Here is a 25,378-nt window from a genome sequence, read left to right as displayed (position 1 = left end):
AGACAAGAATGGAAGAGAGAAAGACAAGGGGAAAATGCCACATTATAGGGTGGGAAGGTGCAGTGGAAAGAGGCTGGCTACAGAGTATGGGAACAAGAAAAGAGAGAGGGGAGAAGCAAAACAGGGTTAAACAGGGATAAAGAAACAAGGGGCAGGCAGGAACTATAAGAATGGACATGAAGGGAATAATGTTGAAAGAGGGTATAGATAGAAACACAGAGGGGAGCAATGCTGAAAAGAGGGAGAGGAGATAGAGACTTGGAGGGGATAGTGCTGAAGTGAGGTACATAAGCACACAGAGGGGCAATGCTAAAAAGGGGAGGAGGGAGATAGGGACACAGGAGTAATCTGAAAAAGAGCGGGAGAGGAGGACACTGAGATGGCAGATGGTGAATATGGGGGAAAGAAAGAGACAAAGACACAGATGGAAATGGAAATGCTAGAAAAGGGGAGCAGAGCAATGGAGACTCAGAGGGTTGATGTTGGAAAAGGGGAGTAATAGCGACTCAGGAAATCTATGCTTGAGAAGGGGGAGCGATGGGAAAACAGGGGTGATCTAGAAAAGAAATGGAATGGGGACACTGAGAAGGCAGATGTTGAACGTGGGGAGAGGAGGATATGTACAAGGATGCAAAAAGGAAATGCTGGAGAGGACAAATAGGGATACAGATAGGAGGATGGATGGTGGATATGGAGATAGAAGAAATGTCAAATCGAAAGACAACTTGCAAAGACAGGAAAAAACAGAAAAGCAGAAAGACACTGGGGCCAAAGTGAATGGGGAAAAAATAAAATGCTCAAACAAAGGTAGAAAAAATATTTGTATTTATTGGAATATGCCAGATTTTGGAAATGCATATCTTTGATATCTTGCATTTCAGTTTCTATTACTCTGTGGGGTTGATTTACTAAAGCTTTGAAAATGGCGTTCCAGTTCCTATTGATTTTTTTGTAAACTGTCCTGATATTAAAGCAAAGAGCGGTCCATAAATACTAATAAACATAAACACTAATAGAATTAGCATGCACTAAATTCTAAGAAGCATTTAGCACATGCTAAGCTGTATGCAGAGTCTGACTTGATGTTCCAGTTCAGTCTTTTGCCTTCAATTCTCTTTTACTGATTTGTGGTCCCTTGTTTCAAATTTTTTAAGGGTCTGTCTGTGTTTTGTGTGTTACCACAGTGTGGTATTCTGAAAGTATATAGCTTCTATAGAGAGATCCATAGCAATTTCATTTGTTCTATTTTCTCACTAGGTAGTGTATTGGTGTTTTAGGGCCATGGGTAATATTTACAGTACTGCTTTTACAGATAAGGCTTCTGCTCTTTGAGTCTTGGGAGTTACTGCATTTATGCGGTAAGGTTCTAAATGTGGTTTATGTACAAGTTTGTGCATAGTGTTTTGCAGTTCCGGGATAGTGTTTTGGCCTTACCGAGGGGACGTCAAAACTTTAATATAGTTTCAGATTAGATTTTTAGAAAATTTGTAGGATCTGATGTCTGTTGGGGTAGTTGTCTTTATGGCATAATTTTGTGTCTGATCAGGTTTAATTTATGAGACTTTGCCTCTTTGAGGAGTCGTTAAATACAGTTGAATGGCTTCCATAGATATGTGTGTGTGTGTGTGTGTGTGTGATTAAGGGCTAGATTCACTAAGCTCACCAATCGTGTCCCGACCAGTTTGCGAGCATTTCCCAACCCGATTCACTAACATTCTTGGCCAATCAATCTCCCGCCCGATCTGATCCGCCCATGCAAATGAGGGGAAATGGCATGCATAAGTAGGAAGGCAGCGATTCACTAAACAGAAGAAGGAACACCGATTGGGCTTGCCGATCCAAAATGAAGCGACTGAGGACCAATCACTTACTGTCCCTGCTGACTGTCCTGCTCTCTGCTGCCCTGAAATCCCAGTCCCTGCCAACTCTCCTGCTCTCTGCCGCCCTGAAATCCCATTCGCTGTCGACTCTCCTGTTCTTTGCCGCCCTGAAATCCCAGTTTGTCCCTGCTGACTTTCCTGTGCTCTGCTGCCCTGAAATCCCAGTTTGTCCCTGCTGACTCTCCTGCGCTCTTCCGCCCTAAAATCCCAGTTTATCCCTGCTGACTCTCCTGCGCTCTGCCATCCTGAAATCCCAGTAAATCCCCATATATTCTGCAAAAAGTGCAGTGCAGTGCGAGCCTGTGGTTTTAACCCGCAGGTTAAAAGCGTGTTCTGTTCCACAATCTGGCTGCAAGCATGTTCTGTTTCATATAATCTGGCTGCACCTAGTCCAAGTTGAAATCATTCTTTATTAATGTCCACTCACAGGGCCAGCTAAACTGCAGCCATTGCTCCTCCTTTGACCTCACTTGTGCTAAGAGCTAGCGCATGAGCAAATCACATCTACAACCAACAAAGATGATTTGCACATGCGTCTCGATCGCTCTTCAGCGATCCATGATATTGCTGTAGGGCATGCTTCTGATCACATCATTTGCATGCTGAAGCTCTGATGAATCGGTCACTCGGCAAGACTCAGTCACGGATTGCCCAACAACAGTGAGTTTAGTGAATCTAGTCCATAGTGTTGGTTAAATGCTTGAAATAATTGAGTTAAAAATATGTAACATCACCCATGACACATCCATTTTTAGATTCACATAAAGACATTCCTTGTCCATAAAAGTAGATTGCACCCATCCCCAGGCCTCAATCCCTTCACCACCATATCAAATTTATACCCCAGATGCACCATGAGAAAAACCTCACTCATTGGCCTTCATTCTCACTCTTTCGGATGGTATTACTGTACTCTGGTCCGGCATCTTCCTTCCTTATCCTCTTCTGGTCCAGTGGCTTTCTTACCCCTCCCCTTTCATTAAACAACAAAAGTGATGTAAAGGTGTGGGGCTGATAGTTTTGCTGGTCCTGTCCCTTCCTGACATGGGCTTCCTCTTTAAAGGGTAGAACCAGCAGAGCCATCAATAGATTGGCCTAAACCAGGGGTAGGGAACTCCGGTCCTCGATAGCCATATTCCAGTTGGGTTTTCAAGATTTCCCCAATGAATATGCATTGAAAATAGTGCATGCAAATAGATCTCATGCATATTCATTGGGGAAATCCTGAAAACCCGACTGGAATACGGCTCTTGAGGACCGGAGTTCCCTACCCCTGGCCTAAACAATGGCTCTGTGAATAGATATTTGTGTAATAATCATAAGTCCTCTATATATTGAACAGTCCTTTCTAAAGAAACATAAATTGTAAAGCGCTGTATTTATGTCATATTGTTTTTCAACAGGGGGTTAAGGAAGCTGTGCCACTGGACTGGGAAAGGGAGAGACCCATCCACAAAAGTTTGCCCAGGCCCCATAAATGATTACAGCGGCCCTGATGTGGTGCTCTGTATTCTTGAGAGTACGATAGGTTGCTGTGCTACCCAAGGGTTTAAATGGCATAGAAGGACCTATGCAAAGATTCTTAAAGCTTAAATACTAGTTGTTCAAGATTTAGCAAGAAGCACTCCTCTTTTTTAAGTTCTTGCCATCTGGAATTTTGTGTGATCACCCTACTCTTTCATTGTTCTTATGCTAATGAAAATCTGTTGAAAGAAGGAGGGGATATATTATGTTAAAAACATGGCAAGAAATTATGTTTCTCAAAATAAAACTAGAGAAAAAATACTTGTACATAGACAGATTTTAGGAAGCAGGTGAAAAAGTGTTCTGATTCACATTAATGTGGATCCAGGATTTAGTTTGTGATGGAACACTCTGGAATGGCATTCTGATACCTTTTATGAAAAGCTTGCTTATACAGAAAAAGTTTTTAAAAATGTAATATCCGTGTCTTTGGTCTGGCCTTTGAGCTTCATCATTTTGTTACAATTGCCAACTGGCTTCAGGATATGTTGATCAGTCCATGCAAAAGATAGAAACTAGGACTGGATCAACATGCCCTGAAAAAACGGTTAGTTTTTAACCTTAGGCACAGAACAGCACATACCAGGTAGAGGCTGCTAACAAGGACATTTGGAAATAAATAGGAGCCAGCATTTTAAAACTGTTCTTTACACATCTCTTTTCTAGCCTTGCTGTCCACCCTGACAGGATCACCATAGCAACAGGCCAGGTTGCAGGTACATCCAAAGATGGAAAAGTAAGTGTTCCTGTTTCATTTAGAACGAGACAGGAATTCAGGCTTCAGATGTAAATATTAAACCATAGATTTAATCCATTTAAGGCAGGGGCGTCCAACCTGCGGCCTGAGGGCCGCATGCGGCCCTGTGAAGTATTTTGTGCGGCCCCAGTCGAGGGCGATGCAGTGTTTTCCTCTGCTGCCCCCAGGTGTTTTCTTGCCAGCTCCCTCCTCTGCCTTTCTGCAGCGTTTACATGTTTGTGCGGCCCCAGAAACATTTTTTTGGCCAATGCAGCCCAGGGAAGCCAAAAGGTTGGACACCCTTGATTTAAGGCATGAGTCACTACACTTGTCTTCTATGTCTCTGGTCTTCTGTGTCTTAATGAATTAGGCCCTTTAAATGGTGTAGTAGATTATGGTAGATAAGAACATATTTATCTTTTTTTATTTCATACCTTTTCATTAGCTCAAGGTAGCTTACATTCAGGTACAGTTAGAAGGCTTAAAATCTAAGGCTCATATTCTATAAACAGTTTTTAATCTACGCTTAAAAAGAGAAAGGATATGTGAAAGATTGTGCTGTGAGAATCTAAACTGTGGATAGAAAGGAGAATAGGGAAAAAGTAATGAAAATGGAGAGGGTGCAGTAGAAAAGCATAAAACATTTTGAATTTGATTTTGGTGTCAGTGGGAAGCTAATGTTGCTCCTTTAAGAGTGGGTTTGCTTGATCAGATCTTAGTGTTGCATAATTTAGAAACATAACTATAGTATTCTGTAAAAGCTGAACATAACATAATATAACATTGTACTTATAAACCGCATAATCGTAAGTTCAATGCGGTGAACAAAAGATTAAAAATAACATAACCTAAGGATGATTGAAATTAGTTCGCTAAATATTTTGAAAAAAGATGAGTTTTCAATTGAGTTCTAAAGTGCTTGTAAGAGCAAGCACAACGCATCAGTGGCCTAAATTCCCTGTCATAGAAAACAGCCTGAAATGCTAGTGTATGTTCCAAGGATTTCTTGCTCTTACAACCTTGAGCAGATGGAAAATGAAACGATGCATGTGGTTGTCTCCTATGTTTATGGAATGCTATGAGGAATCTATCGGCCATATAGTTGGAGCAATATCATACGCAACTTTGTAACAAAGACAATCCAGCTTAAACAAAACACGCGCCTCCACTGGAAGCCAATGCAACTCACGGTAGAAAGGAGTCACATGATCATATTTCTTTAGACCATAAATTAATTTGACCTCGCGGATTTTGAATCAGTCTAAGCCTAGCCATCTCTTTCTTGGTACATGTCAAATAGGCACTGTTACAATATTCGAGAAGACTTAGAAGTAACGACTGAACTAAAAGTTTAAAGGCTGGAAACTCAAAATATGATTTTATGGTACGCAGCTTCAACAATGTGTAATAACCCTTTTGCACCACAGTAACTACTTGCTTTTTCATGGTCAAGTGTTGATCTATAACAACTCCCGAATTGTTGAAATTTGTAACTTTCTGACATAGAGAGACTTGATTACTCTATTTACGATAATGCATTATGCACCTGGGCCTGGATTCTGTAAACTGTGTCCCAATTGTAGGCAGCTGTAGGCATCCTACAGCTGTCTATTCAGCCAATCGGGATGCACGTTATGGGTTGTTGTTTTTTTTTTGTTGAAGGCGCCTCTGGGAGTCTAGGGAGGCCCGCAAGCAAACCTAAGTGGCCCTACACGTCTCCCTAGTAGAGTGGGAGATGCTTACAATGTAGGCCAGCAAAATGCTGGCCTACATTGTAAGTAGACGCGACAGTTATACTTAATCATGGCATGTGATCTCCCTGCCGCGATTAGTATAGCAGCTGCCAGTCTCCCCCTAAACAAATGAGGCAGGCCTACATCCGCGCAAACTAAACAGCCCTCTTTGATGTGAACCACCTAGAAGTCATCTGACTATGGCGGTATAGAAGAATAAAGTTATTATTATTAAACCCAATTCTGTAACCGATTTCCATGTTACAGACGCCAATTACAGAACCGGGTTACTTTAGATACGGCCACTATACTTATAATCGCAGCAAAGGATCTCCCTGCTGCGATTAGTAAAGTGGCTGCCAGTCTTCCCCCTCCCTCTAAATGAACGAGGCAGGAGGGATGCCCAGTCCCTCCTGATGGAAGGCCCCTACCTCACCCGCTACGATCGCAACAGGAGGGTGCTCTACCCCTCCTGCCGGTAGTCCCCCCACCCTTTCCCAAAGATCGCAGGGGTTGGGTTGTTTCATTGGGGGGGTTCAGGGATGGGGGGTCGTTGGGGGGTCCGGCAGGAGGGATTGGGCACCTTTCTGCCTGCGATCGTCGGAGGCAGATGGGGGGGGTCTTTTGGCAGGAGGGATGGGCATGCCTCCTGCCTTGTTCATTTAGGGAGAGGGGCAGACTAGCAGTCGCTATGCTAATCACGGCAGGGAGATCCCTTGCTGCGATTAAGTATAGCGGCCGCGTCTAAAGTAACCTGGTTCTGTAATTGGCGTCTGTAACATGGACGTTGGTTAAAGAATTGGGTTTACTTTGCACAGGTGTAGTCCCGATTCTGTATAGGACGCCCGTCCCAGGTGTCTTATACAGAGTCCAGGCCTCGGTCCATGTACTTAAGTTCAAGTAAGGATCTTATGTAGCATATTGTACATGGGACAAATAGAGTTTTTTTTTAGTTAAAGAGTAGATTTGGGGTCTAAAGCAATCCTTTGTAGTGGAGATAGCCAGAATTAAGATTGCTATTAAGACTATGCTTCATGACAGTGAGCTAAAAGAACTTTGTGTGGGAAAAATAAATGGCTGCTGACTTTTTTTGATTTAATTTTAGTGGCCATGGCATCAAGGCATAGATTACAACTTTACAACATGGGTGATTCCTGGCCTTCATGTAGGGACCAGCTAAATTTCATCTGTATATATGTAGACACTAATCCTGAAGATTTGGATCAGGGTTTTCAAAGGTAATGAGATGTTGAAACAAGTAGAGCTTCCACAAGACTGGGAGACCATAACAGATGGCCGAGTACTGCAAACTTCATAAAAAGGATGCAGAACAGCTTATGTGATTCCAATATTGTTTAGTTTGACTAACAAAAGGACATGGAGGCTGCACTTTCCTTAAGGAGGATAGCATTTTTTTTTTTCATTATTACATCTATTTGTTTACCAGTTTTGCTGATCATTGAATCTTGGGCTATTTGATGCTGTGCCCTAGCCTGAAACTTGTTTGTTTTGCATGGAAGACATTGGTCTAATTTAGAAATTCAAGAAGTTGGTTGGTAACTTTTTTTTTTTTTTCTACAACCTTAGATAGATTGGAAATAGAACTATAGACCCCCTTTTATCGAGCTGTGTTAGGGTTTTTTATCGCCTCGCTGGCCACTGCTATAAACGCTCCAATATTCATAGGAACTCTGAGTGTCGGAGCTTTTACCACAGCGGTCTGCGATAAAAAAAAAAAAAAAAAAAACCCTTACACTGCTTGATAAAAGGGGGCCATAAGAGCAGAAATCTCAGGGTCTACTGTAGGTGTTTTTTTGGGTTTTTTTGGGTTTTTTTGAGGCAGTGGACAAATCCTTTCTTCAGACCTTTAGAACCATACTCTACAGCAGGGGTGTCTAGCCTTTTGGCTTCCCTGGGCCACATTGGCTGAAAAAAATGTTTCTGGGGCCACGCAAATGCTGCAGCAAAACAGAGAAGGAAGCCTGCAAGACAGTAAACACCCGGGGGCAGCAGAGGAAAACACCGCATCGCCCTCAACCAGGGCCGCAAAAAATACTTCACGGTGCCGCAGGTTGGACACCCCTGCTCTACAGTAAAGATTAGCAGTTGAGAATAAGATGTTTAACAGGTAGAGCTGGAAATGTCAGCCAGTGAAGCAGAGCTGCTCCTTGTGGTGTTTTATCCTACCATGAAATAGGCAAGGTTAAAAGCTTAATTTAACTTTGACTATTTCATGGTAACCTATTGCTCAGATCAGAGAGTGCCTTATCTGAGAAATTATCAGAGTAATCACCCTTTTTTGTGGAGAAGCATCGTGAGTATTTTCAATTACTTTGATTTTGACATCTTGAATTCAAGAAGTAAATGTCACCTCCTGGAAGGTGCAGGCTGTTGGGGCTAAAACCTATAGAAAATAGCAGGTTTTAACTGATAGAATGGTATACACTTCTCCCTCAATATTCGTCGGGGTTAGGGGCAGAGCCAGCCTGTGAATGTTGAAAATTTGCAAATAACTTTTTGGCCGGCTTTGACCGACCCTTGCCTCCCTCCCACCTTCCCCCCCCCAGCATCCCGGACCTTACCTGGTGGTCTAGTGGGCTTTCGGGGCAGGAGCGATCTTCCTACGCTCCTGCCCCATGCAGATCATTGAGACAAAATGGCTGTGGGGAGTTCCCATAGTCTCTCTCCCCGCAGCCATTTTGTCTCAGTGATCTGCATGGGGCAGGAGCGAAGGAAGATTGCTCCTGTCCCGAAAGCCCACTAGACTATGCAGTATGCAGTGTTTCCTGTATAAAAGAAAAATTGTGAATAACTGAATCTGCGGATACTGAAACCGCAGATTTGGAGGGAGAAGTGTAGTCCAACCTACCAAAGCATAGAAGCTCATTTTCTGGCAGTTGATCACTAAATAACTGCTCTTTATCCAGTCTTCCACATTGTCAAGACAGAGTCTGAGCCAAGGTCTTACCTTTCTAGAGAAGCACCATCTGTATGTCATTGGCATACAGATATGTCATAATCTCAAAGAAATAATAATGTCACCAAGAGGGGACTGAAAATGTTAAATGAATAAAAAAGTAGGTCACAGTCCAATATTTAAGAATAAGTTGTATAACATAAAGTTATATGACATAAAAAATTTTATGAAAAAAACAATTGGCAACTTCAGTTCGGGTAAACCAAATCCAGTTCAGCATTGATTGAGCCAAGCCTTGGTTGCACCATTGGGATTTATTGTCAAGTCCGAAAAGTACAAAGAGAATTACTTCTGCCTATGCTTTCATAGAAGGACTGATTTGTTTCTGCTCCTGATGAAGAAATCGAAATGGAGCTTTATCGAGTGGTAACAGTATCCCTATGGGACTTGGATAAGTTGGGATCATTTTTATGGTCGCAACATTTTTATTATATCACATTTATTTTGGCGATTTCTTCACATTAAGCAAATTATTCAAGCAACCCATTAGACTGTTTGAGGATTTACAACTCTATTTGTCTCCCACTCATTGAAACAACACTGTGTGTCTTTTTTGAGAGAGTTTTTTGTCACATATTTTATGATCAATATTTAAAATAATTGAAAATAAATAAGACTTAATGATGTAAGGGGCAGCACTTATTTAGACTAATGGTCTGGTGCTAGTCACCTAAGAGTTGTCTTCCCGGGGTAAAAAAAATTGAAAAACGATGCATTTGGTTTACCCGTACTGAAGTCTTTATATCAATATTGACGTTTTGGTTGGATACAGACACCGGCGTTTGTTCTGAGTGGGATTGTAATTTTGTTGCCAATTGTTTTCTGATTTTGACATATATATTTTGACAAATCATAGGTTTTTCTTTGGGCCTAGTATAAAAAGTTTTATGACATAACCCCCCCCCTCCAAAAAAAACCCCCAACAACCCATAACTGGAGCCAGAAAAGGAGAATTCCATATCAGCTCCTTTGCTGGCTCCAGTTATGGGGTGTTTATTTGTGTGTGGGGGGGAGGGGGGGTTGTGCTGCAGGGGTATATGTGAATGTTCATGTGTCAGTCCTTTGCACCATACAACAATCTGCAGATATGACAGCAGCTCCCATCTGATTCATGGGGCTGCTCTCTGCTGTCAAACTTAGAGAACTTTCTTAGGCTACACATGGTTACTGACTTCTGGTACCCAAAGTCTGCTGTGACAAACATTTGCGTCAATGGTCAGATGCCATTTGCCACAGTGTATGGTAAATGTTTTAGAACAGTGTAGAGATTAAAGCAAGTGATATAGTAGTTTATTACATATTGGTGGTAAATGTTGCAGAGCTAATGCCAGCTTTAATTCATTGTAGAGGTCGTGCATTCTCTTATTTTCATGGAGCATTGGTTACTAAACCAGTATTCTCATTCTGCATAGGTGCATACAATTGCATACACTGCTCTCTAGTGGAAGTAACAGGTACTCTGGGCTCCTTAAAATTAATTAAACCAAACCTAGATATTTGTCCAACTATAATCCTTCATTTAAATGGTCAAAATTATTCCATATCTACCACGATAAAAATATTAGGAGTTACACTAGATCGTTCGTTATTATTTAATGTCCATACCGACCTCTTGGTTAAAAAATGCTACGTACCATCAAAAAATACTTTCTCAAAACTCTTTTAGGATTCTAGTTCAGTCATCAATCTTGTCTACATTGGACTACTGTTATATTGTTTACCTAGGCTCTTACAAAAAGACCCTTAGTAGAGTAAGAATAATACTGAATACTGCAGTTCGCCTGATTTTTGGCCTTAAAAAAACATCACGTAAGCCCTTACTATTTAAAGCTTCATTGGTTACAATTTCAGGCTAGAATTCTGTTCAAATTCGGTTATATCTGTTTTAAAGTTTTATTTGGATTGTCTCCAACCTACCTCTCTTCCCAATTTGAATTCTATAATCCTAACAAGAATACACGAAAATTATGTTGGTTTTCATTTCCTTCAGCAAAAAAAGATTTTTGGGGAAAACTGGCATTTTAGGCTGGTCCAATGAATTCTTACTGGAATGATCTTATCCCTCAAACTCAATCCTATTACTCATTTCGAAAACTTTTTAAAACTATTTGTTTAAAATTTTTTGACTTAATTGTATTTCTTAGCTTTTATGATATAATTGAACATGATTCTTATTTATTATACTTTTGCTTCTACTTAATTGGAACTGTCCTTGAGATTAATTAATTAATTTTGATTCTGATTTTGAATTAATTGTAATTTCCATTTTTTTTATGTGAAACCATTTGACGAATATTGTAATTCACTCTATGTCCAGCTTTTTTTTTTTTTTTAAATTGTAAACCGCCTCAAATTGAAGATTTGGCGGTATATAAAAATTATTATGATGAGGAGGATGGAGTGATCACTCACATTACCAGCATTATTATGCCATGCAAAAACATCAGTGTAATTTACTGGGCAGACTAAATAGGCCTTTAGGTCTTCACCTGCTCTTACCTAATACATTACTATAAATTAGTATCTGTGGTTCTTGTGTGAAAGGATTTTAGGCTGCCCTTGTTGAAGAAGGTAAGAAGGAGGTTTGGGGGAAGGGAGCAGAACCAGAGAGCCATAAATGCTTCATTTTTTGCAGTTTTGTGTGGGGGGGGGGAGTTCTTAAAGTTTTAAAAAGAGACCACCTTGGTGTTGTTGTCGGGGCGGTGTCCGGCTTTGCTCGGGAGCTGAGAGGTTGTGCGCATGCCTGTACAGGATGGCAGCCGGCTTGAATCGAGAGCCGGGAAGCGCTGGCAGAGGCATCGGCTGAAGCAGGAGGGCAGCTGCACGGGGACTCCAAGAGAAGGAAGCCACCCCGCTGAAGGGGCCTTATATTAGGGATCCTGGGCTCACACTTCCAGTACTTTTAGATATCTTTCATTGTTTTGGGGCATTAGCAGAATTTAAGGTCAACATGGACAAAGTCTGAGTTTATGGGATTAACTTTGCAGGCTGAGGAGGAACAGAGGATAGGGGAGGCCTTTAAAATTGCTGGGTCTCAGATTAGGTACTTTTGAATATAGCTATTGTGCAGGCTGTCATCTTTATCAGTTTAATTATGATTAAATTGTATGCCAGGTGCATTTGGACTTACAAAAGTGGAGGTGGCTCTGGCTTGGTGGGGCAGGATTGCAGTATTAAAAATGAATGTATATAGAAATAGCACCATTTTCAACACACGCCATTCTCCTTGTCACAGCATTGGGTTCCTGAAGAAGGAAAATTAATTTCTGAAATGCAGCTTCATTGAACACATTTTTTTATTTTCTGCTGGGAGTTTACTAAGATAAGTGTTTGGCAAATTACATTCATACATTTATCTCATTGAAGATGTGTGATTTTGAACTTTAATAATAATAATAGCTTTATTTATATCCAATCATACCTTTCAATTCGAGACGGTGTACAATAAGAGGTGCTGATAACAACGAATTAACTTCGGTTGGAATGGGAAGGGGGGTAAGTGGGCAGTTATGTGGTTGGGCAGATAGGGGGTGGGAGGGGGAACGTGTAAGAAGAGGTAGGTATTGAATCATTTTGGAGGTTCAGACAAATTTGTTGAATAAGTGTGTTTTTAGTGATTTTCTGAATGTGTGGTATGTTAGTGAATTTAGGATTCAGTTGCTCAGGGTGTTGTTCCATATCCCTGCTTGGAAGGCGAGAGTCCTGTTGAGGAATCTTTTGAATTGTCATCCTTTGGGGGAGGGGAATATAAACAGGAGTGTTCTGCGTGGGAAGCGGAGTTTGTCCTGTAGGATGAAGTGTTTCGGGAGGTAGGTGGAAGTGGTGCCGAGGAGAGACTTGTAGCAGAGGCAGCCGAATTTGAAGACTGTTCTGGCCTCGATGGGTAGCCAGTGATGTTTCTTGTAATATGGGGTGATGTGTTCAGATTTTTTCAGGCCAAAGATTAGTGGAACGGCCGTGTTCTGGATTAGCCTCAGTTTCTTGATGGGTTTTTTGTGCGACCCTAGGTAGATCATGTTGCAGTAATCCAGTGAGCTCAGGATCAGCTGTCTGGACCAACAGTCTAAATGATGCGAAATCAAAGAATGGTTTTACTGTGCGTAGTTTCCATAGCAAGTGAAAGCATTTTTTGATAAGGATGTTGGTGTGGGCTTTTAATTAGAGAGTTGCACGGGGACAGAAATCCCACCTGTACCCGTGTGGAATCCCACCCATCGCCACCCGTCCCCGCGAGGAATCCCTCCATCCCCACCCGTCCCCATGAGGAATCCCTTCCGTCCCCACCCGTCCCTATAAACTTCAGAAATAGTTATTTCATTTAGTTATGTTACTGAATTAAAGGCTCTGGAAAGACCCATTTACAGATAAGCAAAGAGACTTTATTAATTTGGAAATATTAATTGGGAAGAATACATACTTTGTAAACGGGTTTCTACCAGAGCCTCTAATATAAATATAAAATATAAATACTCAGCTGATGAGAACCCCCAAGCTGTTAGCTGAGGACTTCCTTTGCAGTTGGCCGGGGGTCTCTTTTTCCAAGCTTGGCAGGCAGCAGTAGTGACCCTGAGTCACAGATGCTGGCACCTCAGTGGCTCATGGATGCTGCCAGCGACTGCTCTGCTTGGTAGAGGGGAGTTCTGGCCATCTCTAGAGGAGGTCCTCTGCTGGTGGTGCTTGGGGATCCCCACCAGTCACAGCAAGGGTCAGCAAGTATTTCAACACTGTACAAATAAAACCAGAAATGCATTTCCTTTTATTTTGAACACAATACAAAGACATCTGCTATATACATTTCCCAAAGCTAACATATTTTAGTCAATAAATTCCATTTTTTACCTTTGTTGTCTGGAGACTTATTTTTCCATAAAGTTGGTCCCAGTTTCTTTTTTCCGCTTTCCTATCTTCTATAAATTCTTCTGTTGCTGTCCATTGGTTCCTCCTACCATGGTCCAGCATTGATCCCTTTCTCATCTTTTGTGCCTGCCCACCAGCCCCATGCCCAACATTTCTCCTTCTATCACCCCTCTCCAGCACCATGCCACATCTCTCCCTCCATTCCCTTCACCACTATGTCTAACATTCCTCCCTCTTGCATCCATTTCAATCTGTCCCACTGTTCCCTTTCCACCACAATATTTCTCCCTCTCATCTGTACTTTACTCCCTCCCTATGACCAAAAATTCTCCTTTCTTCCATTCCCATGTACACAACCATCTCTTTCCCTCCCTTCCTCTCTCCCAAGTTCATGCCTTCTGTGTCCAAAAACGCATTCTCTCCCCCACCTCAGCATATCTTTCCCTCCCTTCCTCTCTCCCAAGTCCATGCCTTCTGTGTCCAAAAACGCATTCCCCCTACCTCGGCATCTCTTTCCCTCCCTTCCTCTCTCCCAAGTTCATGCCTTCTGTGTCCAAAAACGCATTCCCTGCCCCACCTCAATATCTTTTTCCCTCCCTTCCTCCATCCTCTCCCAAGTTCATACCTTCTGTGTCCAAAAACGTACTCCCTCCCCCACCTCAGTATCTCTTTCCCTCCCTTCTTCCATCCTCTTTCCCAAGTTCATGCCTTGTGCCCAGAAAACGACAATATCTAATTCTAAATCTAATTTAAACTCGCAGAATGAATGCTGTTTGCAAACATCTGTCTTCATCTATTTGTGTTCAGTTCCTAATCCTTTGAATCATTTTTACTTAAACATATGATTTACAGACAAATGCTAACTGATATGTTTCTTCAAAGGAATTTTTAAAGTATTTCAATGTGACTGACCAGCTGCTGAAATATTTCTTTTGGGTATTGAATGCAATTGTATATCTATAATGGGAAATCTTTGGTAATACTGGAAAAATATTGGCCAAAAAGGATAATAAAGTGAAGAGCCAGTGCCTATGGGGGTTGATTCACCCTTTATGAGGCTGGAAATGAGACAATGCTCCCCCCCTTTTGTGTTCCACCTCTCAGCTCTCATCTGCAAGCAAATTGCCAGCAAAATGGAGCTCAAGCCACAAGGCTCATCTTCTTTTCCCTACCTGCCCTGCCACAGCACACAGCTGACTGGAAGTCTTTCCAATGTCAGCGCTGACATTCAGGGGATTTTTATTTTTATTTTGTATTCCTTTGGTGTGGGCTTTTATTTTTAAAAAAAATCATTTTCAAATCATCATATTTTGTCAAAGCAGAAATATATTATTGAAATCCAAGAGAACCTTAATTCCATTTAAGAAATTTGCATGATGTTCAGTTTTAGAGTTGTTTTTTAAAGCACTGATAATCTGTAAGTGATTGTGAACTCATTTGTCTTTGCAGCAATTACCACCTCATGTACGTGTCTGGGATTCGGTAACCTTGAATACGCTGCATGTCATTGGCTTGGGGTTCTTTGATCGTGCGGTTACCTGCATTGCTTTTTCCAAGTCAGTAAGTAATAAATGCCTTCCCAAAGTTTTAGCTTTCATTTCATTCGACAATGAGTCAAACAAGTCAACCTAAAATTATTTCAGCAGCAGATACTTCAGTAGACTGATGGTTTTAATGGTACAGTTTTACCGAATCTATAATGGAACTTGCTTTTATTAAACAAGAGCCTGACTGCAACTTTGTACTTCATGCCTTAGAATGGAGGAGGCAGCCTTTGCTCAGTTGATGATTCCAATGATCATGTACTTTCGGTGTGGGACTGGCAGAAAGAAGAAAAACTGGCTGATGTTAAGGTTTGTTTGAATCAAACTCAAAATGTCTTTCTAAAAGCAATCGCATTCCCTCAGAGAAGGGTGGTGTGTAAATATGAAGGCAGAATCGGTTGCTCAGATTGGCCAATTTGACTTTGGTTGATATGCTTCACCCATTTACGGAGACATTTTGGCTGTGATTGTGAATTATATACCTTTCTACTACTTATATGCATTTCATATGTAAATCTCTTTAACATTTAGATGCCCCTGGTCAAACTGTTTCAATGAATCTCTAAGTGAAAAGAAGCTGACACAATTTGTACATGATACAAAGTCAAATATAAATTTTCAGAAAGTTTCATTTGCAGTTTTCTTACTGATTCTGAATAAGTAAACAGTGAGTATGATAGGTACAAAAGTTGGGGGCACCCTTTCAGTCAGTATTTTGAAACATCTCCTCTAGCAAAAATAACAGCTTCCAAATGTTTCTTGTAGCCAGCTTTGAGTCTTTCTGTTCTTGCTTTTGGAATTTTTTTGATTCTCTTCCTTGCACAATTCTTAACTCAGAAATATTGCTAGGTTTCCTTGTAAACACTGCATGTATGAGATTTCTCTTAGATTTTCAATAATAATCAAATCTGGGAAACTGTGAAGACATTTCAAAACAGTCATCTTTTCTTTAAGTACTTCCTGATTGATTCTGAGGTAAGTTTTGAATTATCTTGCTGAAATATCTGGCCTCTTTCCAGCTTCACTTTCTTCACTGACTTGGGGCATTAACTTCTAGAATATATTATTTACTTGAATGAATACATTGAATTAAATAAATTATCCATTCCCTTTTCCACCCACTCAATTTTTGTTGTGCCACACAACCCCAAAGCATAATAAATCCACCCCAGTGCTTACCTAATAGTAAGTAAGGTATTGCTTTGTGACAAGGTTGTAGAAAAGATTTCCTTCTGGCTGCTTTTCTGCAGATTAGCATGTAAGCAATGCTGTGCTGTGGACCTGTGAACAACTTCTTCTCGGCCAGCTAAACCTTTTGTGCAGTGGTCTATGAATTCTTGTCATGACCAGGTCAAACACCACTAGGAACACCCTTGGCCTAAGGAGTGCATTTTCATCTGTAACATTCTCCTTTCCCTTAAGTTTGAGCCTTCTAGTACTGGAAGCAGTCAGTACCTGAAGTCCAAGCCCAAGGTGATAAACACAGAGGCAGAATAGATTCTGGTTGCTTGATGGCAGGAAGAATTTGGGCACATGAACACCATGGTCCGGTCCGGTGGAGCATTCTAGTCAAGAGCAGTCAAGAAATAGGCTAGGTTTAAGGCCTACAGAGCAGGTTTTAAAAGTGGAAGACGGGCAAAGGTTGGATTCCAGTGATCAGCAGAAGTAGTGCAGCATTCGAGGACTTGCAAGTGAGATTTTTCCGAGTTCAAGGTAGAATGGTTTAAATAGGTATAAAGAACTGATCAGAGAAGATACATGCCAAAGAGTATTCTCAATGGGCTAATAGGGACTACCTACATCAGTGGTCTCAAACTCATGGCCCGGGGGCCATATGCGGCCCACCAGGTACTATTTTGAGGCCCTCGGTATGTTTATCATAATCACAAAAATAAAATAAAACAGTTTCTTGATCATATGTCTCTTTAGCTATAAATGACAATATTATTATTACGACTTAGCCAAAAGGAAAGATTTATAAACTACAAAGAGTTTTAACTCATGCAAAATTGTCATTTCTTTAATAAGACATTAACTATTTTTTCTGAGGCCCTCCAAGTACTTCCAAATCCAAAATGTGGCCCTGCAAAGGGTTTGAGTTTGAGACCACTGACCTACATCATCAGGCTGTGGGGTACGAGCACTATAAAAGTCTGGAAGAGGCTATAGTCACTTCCAATGCAAGTGGACCTTCCTGGGGAGTATGTATATGATGGTTCTGTTTTGAAGATTTAAATAGTTTTTGGACAATTCTGTTGGGTTTTGCTGTGTCTTTTAACACTTCAGGAAACGTCAGTTTCTTTGTTTTTTGATAGTTGAAATTGATGGTGAATTGACTTTGTTCTCAAATGCTCACAGTTCTGCTTGGGGGAGCCCATGATTTCTTGAAAGTTGCTAGAACAATCCCAAGCAGAGAGGTTAGAATGCTCAGAGCATTTGTTTTGCTATGGAAATTGTTGTCACTTGACTAACTGAAGGCCAAATGAGTCACTAAACCTTTTGGGTGGTGGTGACAACTTTTTGTGATGAATCAACTGGAAGGTTGTCCAAACTTTTATACATGCTACATTGATTTTTTTTAATTTACAGTCTGTTTATACCAATAAATTAAATAGTAATTATGTATTAAAATTTGCAGTTAGATGTAATGTTAACTTTTTACTATATAAATAGTCAGATTCTGTTTGCTTAGGGAATCATTGAAAAGTACAATTTAACCAGGGGTGCCTAAATATTTGCATGCAATTTTATATTCTTAGGCATGCTAGTTTTTAAAATATATATATTTTAAGTAATGTGCATATGGGGATAAATTCTGCCCAAGCCACCCCTGCATTGCAAAAGGGCTCATGGAAAAAGAGGACCCACTTGCTTTTACTCGGATCCCTAGAGGTAGCCTACACCTGCCTGATCTGGGGTCCTTGCTAAAATTGTTTCATGAAGTGTCTTCATTTGAATATGCATCCAAAATTTAATGCTGTAATGCTTATTATTTTTTACTGTTTTTTTAAATTACTTTTTTAATATGCTTTCTTAATGCTCTATATCTAAGAAAAAGAGTAATGAAACGACTGAAGGTTTTAGTATAATTTCCTGATTTTGCAAGAGCACTTTTGTATAAATGAAAAAACTATGAACTGCAGATCCTCATTGCACATCATCACCGTGGAACATCTATGCTAAAGATAAGTAGCAATTTAAAGCTGGTTATTTTGTGAAGTTGAATAGATATACAGGTGGGAACATACATGTGCGATAATGGTTCCCGGCAGTCACACACACGGTTACAGCGTTTTGCAAATGACCTGGGTGGAGGAGCACTGAGCACATTGTAAAGAGTCTTTCACTTAACAAAGGTTGTAGATATAGAGCATTAAGAAAGCATATAAAAAATAATTTTAAAAAACCAGTAAAAAATAATAATAAGCATTACATTTTTGATGCATATAGTATGAATGCTGTACAGTACAAATAAAGATCCCAAGTAAAATAAGGTTTAATTTGAATATGTTCATGTGTACTTTTCATTCTGCACAAACATAACTAATTTTCATCCTTTTGTTTCTTTGAAGGCCAGCTAAAAGTAAGCATGAATACTCACAAGTTATTGAATGATAGCATAAAGTATATGTGTTTGCCTGTCTGCTTTGCATGTGCAGTCCTTCTCTTTAGCCCCCAGAATAGCTTTTTATAGCACAGCTAAAAGCATTTAGGGAACTCCTGATGTAGATGAACAAATCTACCTAGTATACATGATAACAAATAAGCATTTGAATATTTAGCCCATGTTATAAGTAATTTCTAGTGTATTATAGCATAATCTTTTGATTGAGGATTATAAAGCTATAAATGATGTTAATCTGCATTTATAACTGTCCTCCTTTTGAGATTTTACCTTTAATAATTTTGAAGGTTTCCTCAGGTAACTTTGTCTTTATTGCTTTTGAAATCTTTTTATTATCCCAGGACAAGCAGGCATGATATTCTCACATGTGGGTGACGTCATCTACGGAGCCCCGGCGCGGACAGCTTTTCAAGCAAACTTGATTGAAGTTTCAAGTTTGCACACTGCACCACGCATGTGCGTGCCTTCTCGCCCACTAGAGGGCGCATCCCACCTTGTGGTCCTCAGTTCAAATTTTTCCGCGGAGCAAGAAAGCCCTGTGGATCTGAGCTCCAGTGTTTTTGCCTTCTAGCTGCCGCGTTTAGTTTGTTTTTCCCTTCGAATTAGTTCGCGGTGCTGTTTTCCTTTCGTTTCTTTTCAAAAAAAAAAAAAAAAAAAAGTCTTCCGTTTTTCGTCGGGCTCCGGGGGCTCCCGGAAGCCGTGGCCGCGGGACGTCGGTACGTTCCCGGCCTTCTTCTTTTCTTCGTGGATGTCCCGTCCTGTTACGGGATTCAAAAAGTGCAGCCGGTGTGAGAGGTTGCTTTCCATCACTGACCCTCACCGGTGGTGCATTGTCTGTCTTGGGCCCGAACATCCGACAGACTCGTGTGATCGCTGTGCTACCTTCCAAAACAGGGCCCTCCGTCGCCGTAAGGCAAGAATGGCCGAATTGTTCGCCGCCGACGCGCCGCCTAAGGCCTCGACGTCGGCCTCGGCTTCGGCCCCGGCCTTGACCTCGGCCTCGGCGTCCTCGGGGGCCTCGGCCTCGCCTCGGCCCTCTTCCTCGAAGACGCCGTCAGTGAAGCAAGCTTCGGGTAAGTCCTCTGTTCCATCCCCTTCAGCAAAGAAGCCATCCTCGAGTCAGGCCAAAGCGGGTGGGTCGACCCCGGCCCCGCATCGGACCTCGACTCCGCACACCCCGAGGGAATACTCGAGACCGAGGTCGCCCTCCAGGGAGTGTGCCCCGGACTCGGAACTCCCCACCTTCGTGGGGATTCCGGCCTTCCAGGATCTCCTCCGAGCTCTAATCTCATCGGAGCTGTCGGGAGCCCTGGAAGTGTTGCAGCGTGCTGCGGTCCCGGCGGCCTCGACCTCGGCCTGGGCGCCTTCGGTCTCGGAGGCCCCGGCCTCGGCTCCCTCGGGAGCCCCGGCCTCGGCGACCTCGGTCTCGGGTACTGGGGCACCGTTCACCTCGGTCTCGGCCCCGCCCCGGACCTCGACCTCGGGGGAACCCCCTGAGCGGAGTGTAAGGCCCAAAGAAAAGTTGCGCAGAGTGCGCCGTCTTTCCTCCTCTTCCTCCGGGTCTTCCAGACACGCCTCGCCCTCGACGCGACCTCGGACGGGGCGTCGATCGAGGAAGTCTAAGCGGCCCCGAGGCTCGCCTCGGCGCGACCGTTCCTCGTCGTTCGGGGGCGAGGCGCTGCAGGTGTCGGAGTTGCGCCTCGACAACCCGAGGCTCCTCCGCTCACCCCATGGGAAGTCTTCCCGGGCCGCCTCGCCGAGGAAACGGGAGAGTGTCCCACGAACCCCGGGGTCCTCACCCAAGGGTTCTGCGAGGAGGATAACTTCCCCTTCCCCCTCGAGGGCCCTCGAGAGGGGATCCTGGGATTCGGGATCGGTTAGGGATCCTCATTATTCCCATGAGGCCTCCCCCCTCTCCTCGGTGGGGCGGTCGAGAACCCCGTCTCCCCAGGCTAGGCCGTCCTCATTTTCATCCTTCGTTCAGGACATGGCCCAAGCCCTGGGGATTGACCTGATGGTAGGCTCTCGGTATTCCAAAGAATTTTTGGAAGAACAGGACCTCCCCAATCTTCCTAGGGAGGTGCCTAGACTCCCTCTCAACAGTGTCCTTCTGCAAACCTGGCTGCAGAACTTGTCAAACCCTCTTACAGTCACGTCTGTGCCTTCAAAAATGGAATCAAAGTATAGGACGATTCCCCCTAAAGGGTTCGATAAGGCGCAGCTCTCACACCAGTCTCTTCTGGTGGAGTCTGCCCTTAAAAAATCACAACCCTCACGGGTTTCTGCGGCGGTTCCACCAGGCAGGGAGGGGCGGACCCTGGACAAGTTTGGCCGGCGCCTCTATTCAAATTCCCTGATGGCCACCAGGGTTCTAAATTACGCCTTCACCTTTTCCTCCTATTTGCGGGGTATGGTGAAGGACCTTCCTCAATATCGAAACTCGTTACCGGACTCCCAAAGAGCAGGATTCGATAAATTTATGTCCAACCTGTCTCAATTGCGGTTGTACCTATTTCACGCAGTGTACGACGCCTTTGAGCTGGTTTCGAGGGTGTCGGCCCTCGCGGTGGCCATGCGCCGCTTGGCCTGGCTTCGCACCCTCGACATGGACCCAAACCTGCAGGAACGCCTGGCAGACTTGCCTTGTGTGGGGTCCGAGTTATTCGACGAGTCATTGGATGCGGCGACCAAACGCTTGTCGGAACAGGAGCGCTCTCTAGCATCCCTGGTCCGTCCCAAACCTAGACCCCCGCCGCAGAAACCCTTTCGGCCTCCGCCGCGCCGATACCCTCAGAAATCGACCCCGGCTTTCTCGAGACCGCCTCCGAGACGTCCGTCTCAGCGAGGCAGAGGGGGACAAACCCAAGCCCAGGCGCAGGGCCCTTCTAAGCCCGCGCCTTCCTTTTGACGGACTGAGCGGACGGGGCGGGTTCCCCTCCGCACTTTCACAGGAACCCCTTCCTATCGGGGGCCGTCTTCGGTCCTTCCGGGAGGCATGGACCGGGATTACCTCAGACGCTTGGGTGCTCCGGATCGTCTCCGAAGGCTACTCGCTCAACTTTGTGTCCTCGCCGCCGGACGGTCCACCAAGTTTAGTCCCCTGCAACCGTTCGCAGCTACCGACCCTTATAACCGAAGCCAAAGCCCTATTGAAGCTTCGGGCGGTCGAGCCGGTCCCCAAGGACCAGTGGGGTACGGGGTTTTACTCCCGCTACTTTTTGGTCCCAAAAAAGACCGGGGACCTGCGCCCCATACTGGACCTCAGGAAGCTCAACAAATTCCTGGCCCGGGAGAAGTTTCGAATGCTATCTCTCCCGGCTTTGTACCCCCTCTTGGGGGAAGGGGACTGGATGTGCTCCCTCGACCTGAAGGAAGCATACACCCATGTTCCGGTGCACCCCGCCTATCGAAGATTCTTACGATTCCAGGTGGGGGACCTCCACCTCCAGTACAGGGTACTGCCCTTCGGCCTGGCCGCGTCCCCACGAGTATTCACGAAGTGCATGGTGGTGGTTGCGGCAGCCCTCAGGTCACGTGGACTCCATGTGTTCCCTTACCTGGACGATTGGCTCATCAAAGCCCCGACCAGGGAGGGGGTTATCTCAGCGACCCGACAGTCTATTGCCTTCCTGCAAACTCTCGGGTTCGAGATAAATTTTCCAAAGTCTCAGTTGAGGCCGTCGCAGTCTCTTCAATTCATAGGTGCGGTGCTGGACACGGTGCGCCTACGCTCCTACCTGCCGAACCAGCGGTTGGAAACCTTGGTACGGATGAGCCGCCAGGTCTCCCAACTATCGAGGGTGTCGGCCAAGCGCATGATGATGCTGCTGGGCCATATGGCCTCGACGGTACATGTCACGCCGTTTGCGAGGCTACATCTGAGGATCCCTCAGTGGACCCTCGCGTCCCAGTGGCGTCAGGAGTGCGACCCGGTGTCTCGCCTCATTTCGGTAACGCCGCCCTTGCGGAAATCGCTGCGTTGGTGGACAGACTCTTCAAATCTGTCCATGGGGCTATTGTTTCGCACTCCGCCTTTTCGCAAGGTCCTGACCACGGACTCCTCGGAGTACGCGTGGGGAGCCCATCTCGACGGTCTTCGCACGCAGGGCCTGTGGTCGACAGAAGACCGTCAGTGTCATATCAACGTGCTAGAGCTGCGAGCCATCTTCCTAGCACTTCGAGCCTTCGTTCACATATTGCAGGACCAGGTGGTCCTCGTCCGCACGGACAACCAGGTGGCAATGTATTATGTGAACAAGCAGGGAGGAACGGGGTCATGGCCCCTCTGCTCCGAAGCCCTTCGCCTCTGGGAGTGGGCGGCCTCCCGGAACATCTTCCTCCGGGCGGTCTACATCCAAGGAGAACGGAATTGCCTGGCGGACAAACTGAGTCGACTTCTGCAACCGCACGAGTGGACTCTACACTCAGCAGTTCTACGCGAGGTTTTCGCTCGCTGGGGAACGCCACAGGTGGATCTGTTTGCCTCTCCGGAGACACACAAACTACCACTATATTGTTCTCGGATGTACTCGCAGGACCGTCTGGAAGCGGATGCCTTCCTACTCGACTGGGAAGGGAGGTTCCTGTATGCATTCCCTCCGTTCCCTCTGATCATGCGAACGTTGGTACACCTAAAATCGTCCACGGCCACGATGATTCTCATAGCACCTCGGTGGCCGCGTCAGCACTGGTTCTCCCTGCTGCTCCAGCTCAGTGCCAGGGAGCCTCTCCCCCTGCCTGTCTCTCCTTCTCTGCTGTCTCAGAGTCAAGGATCCATGTTACATCCCAACCTGCAGTCATTGCACCTGACAGCCTGGTTTCTTGTTCCCTGACTCCTCCGGACCTGTCTCAATCGGTGAAGGAGGTTTTGGAAGCCTCCCGCAAGATCTCGACGAGGCTTTGCTATGCGCAGAAATGGACCAGGTTTTCCACCTGGTGCTCGTCTTTTCACCTGGATCCGGTATCAGTCCCGGTATCCTCGGTTTTAGAATATTTGTTTCATTTGTCGCGCTCCGGCTTGAAAACCACTTCGGTGCGGGTTCATCTCAGTGCGATTTCTGCTTTCCACCAACCTCTGGAGGGACGCCCTCTGTCACTCCATCCCTTGGTGACACGCTTCATGAAAGGGTTACTCAGGGTTTGTCCCCCTCTTAAGCCCCCGTCTGTCGTGTGGAATTTGAATGTGGTTCTGGCTCAACTGATGAAACCCCCGTTTGAGCCACTCAACAAGTCCCTCTTGAAATTTCTGACTTGGAAAGCGGTGTTTCTAATTGCCCTCACCTCCGCCAGGCGGATTGGGGAGTTGCAAGCCTTGGTTGCGGACCCTCCTTTCACTGTCTTTCATCACGACAAGGTGGTTCTCCGCACCCATCCTAAGTTTTTACCTAAAGTTGTTTCTGACTTCCACCTCAATCAGTCCATTGTCCTTCCTGTGTTCTTCCCGAAGCCCCACTCCCATCCTGGCGAGACGGCGCTTCACACGCTTGACTGTAAGAGGGCGTTGGCATATTATCTTCAACGCACCAGGTCTCATCGGAAGGTTCCTCAATTGTTTTTGTCCTTCGATCCCAATCGATTAGGACACCCAGTTTCCAAGCGCACTCTGTCTAACTGGTTGGCCGCTTGCATTTCCTTCTGCTACGCTCAGGCTGGCCTTCCTCCCCCGGGTCGAGTCACGGGGCACAAGGTCCGAGCGATGGCAGCTTCGATAGCTTTCCTCCGATCCACTCCGATGGAGGACATATGTAAGGCTGCCACTTGGTCTTCGGTTCATACATTCACCTCTCATTACTGCCTGGACACTTTATCCAGGAGTGACGGCCGGTTTGGCCAGTCAGTTTTGCAAAATCTGTTTTCCTAAATTGCCATCCTCCCACCTGCCCTTTTTTGGTTAGCTTGGAGGTCACCCACATGTGAGAATATCATGCCTGCTTGTCCTGGGATAAAGCACAGTTACTTACCGTAACAGGTGTTATCCAGGGACAGCAGGCATATATTCTCACAACCCGCCCGCCTCCCCGGGGATGGCTTCATTGCTAGTTATGGAACTGAGGACCACGAGGTGGGATGCGCCCTCTAGTGGGCGAGAAGGCACGCACATGCGTGGTGCAGTGTGCAAACTTGAAACTTCAATCAAGTTTGCTTGAAAAGCTGTCCGCGCCGGGGCTCCGTAGATGACGTCACCCACATGTGAGAATATATGCCTGCTGTCCCTGGATAACACCTGTTACGGTAAGTAACTGTGCTTTGTTGTTATTCAATAATTTGCATTGAGATATGAAAGTTAAACAGAACAGTAAAAGCAATATTTATTTCATTTTTATAAATCAATTCTTTACATCCTCCCCCAGCTAGTTTGAAAAAAATATGAACTCCAAACCCACTCAAATCTTCCCTCTGAAATCACAATCCTATCCACCCTCCCCCTTCCATATTCCAACACAACAAAGGATCCACCTTACATCAAGAAGCCGATTCGGAAAGAAAGGGGACCTCAGTATAG

The 25,378-nt window shown here is 44.4% G+C and overlaps 1 protein-coding gene across 2 annotated transcripts in view; it reads left to right on the top strand.

Moving 5' to 3' along the window:
• Positions 1 to 25,378, top strand: part of EML1 (EMAP like 1) — a 202,633-nt gene that overhangs the window by 103,121 nt on the left and 74,134 nt on the right. For both annotated transcript variants that reach the window (XM_033951732.1, XM_033951734.1), the window contains 3 exons: positions 4,071 to 4,140; positions 15,157 to 15,267; positions 15,465 to 15,560. In XM_033951732.1, coding sequence (XP_033807623.1) covers positions 4,071 to 4,140; positions 15,157 to 15,267; positions 15,465 to 15,560 — 277 coding nt within the window. The remainder of the gene's footprint in view (positions 1 to 4,070; positions 4,141 to 15,156; positions 15,268 to 15,464; positions 15,561 to 25,378) is intronic.

The sequence above is a fragment of the Geotrypetes seraphini genome, chromosome 7 (assembly GCF_902459505.1).
Source record: "Geotrypetes seraphini chromosome 7, aGeoSer1.1, whole genome shotgun sequence".
Classification (NCBI taxonomy): Eukaryota; Metazoa; Chordata; class Amphibia; order Gymnophiona; family Dermophiidae; genus Geotrypetes; species Geotrypetes seraphini.
This window is presented reverse-complemented; position numbering and strand designations above follow the sequence as displayed.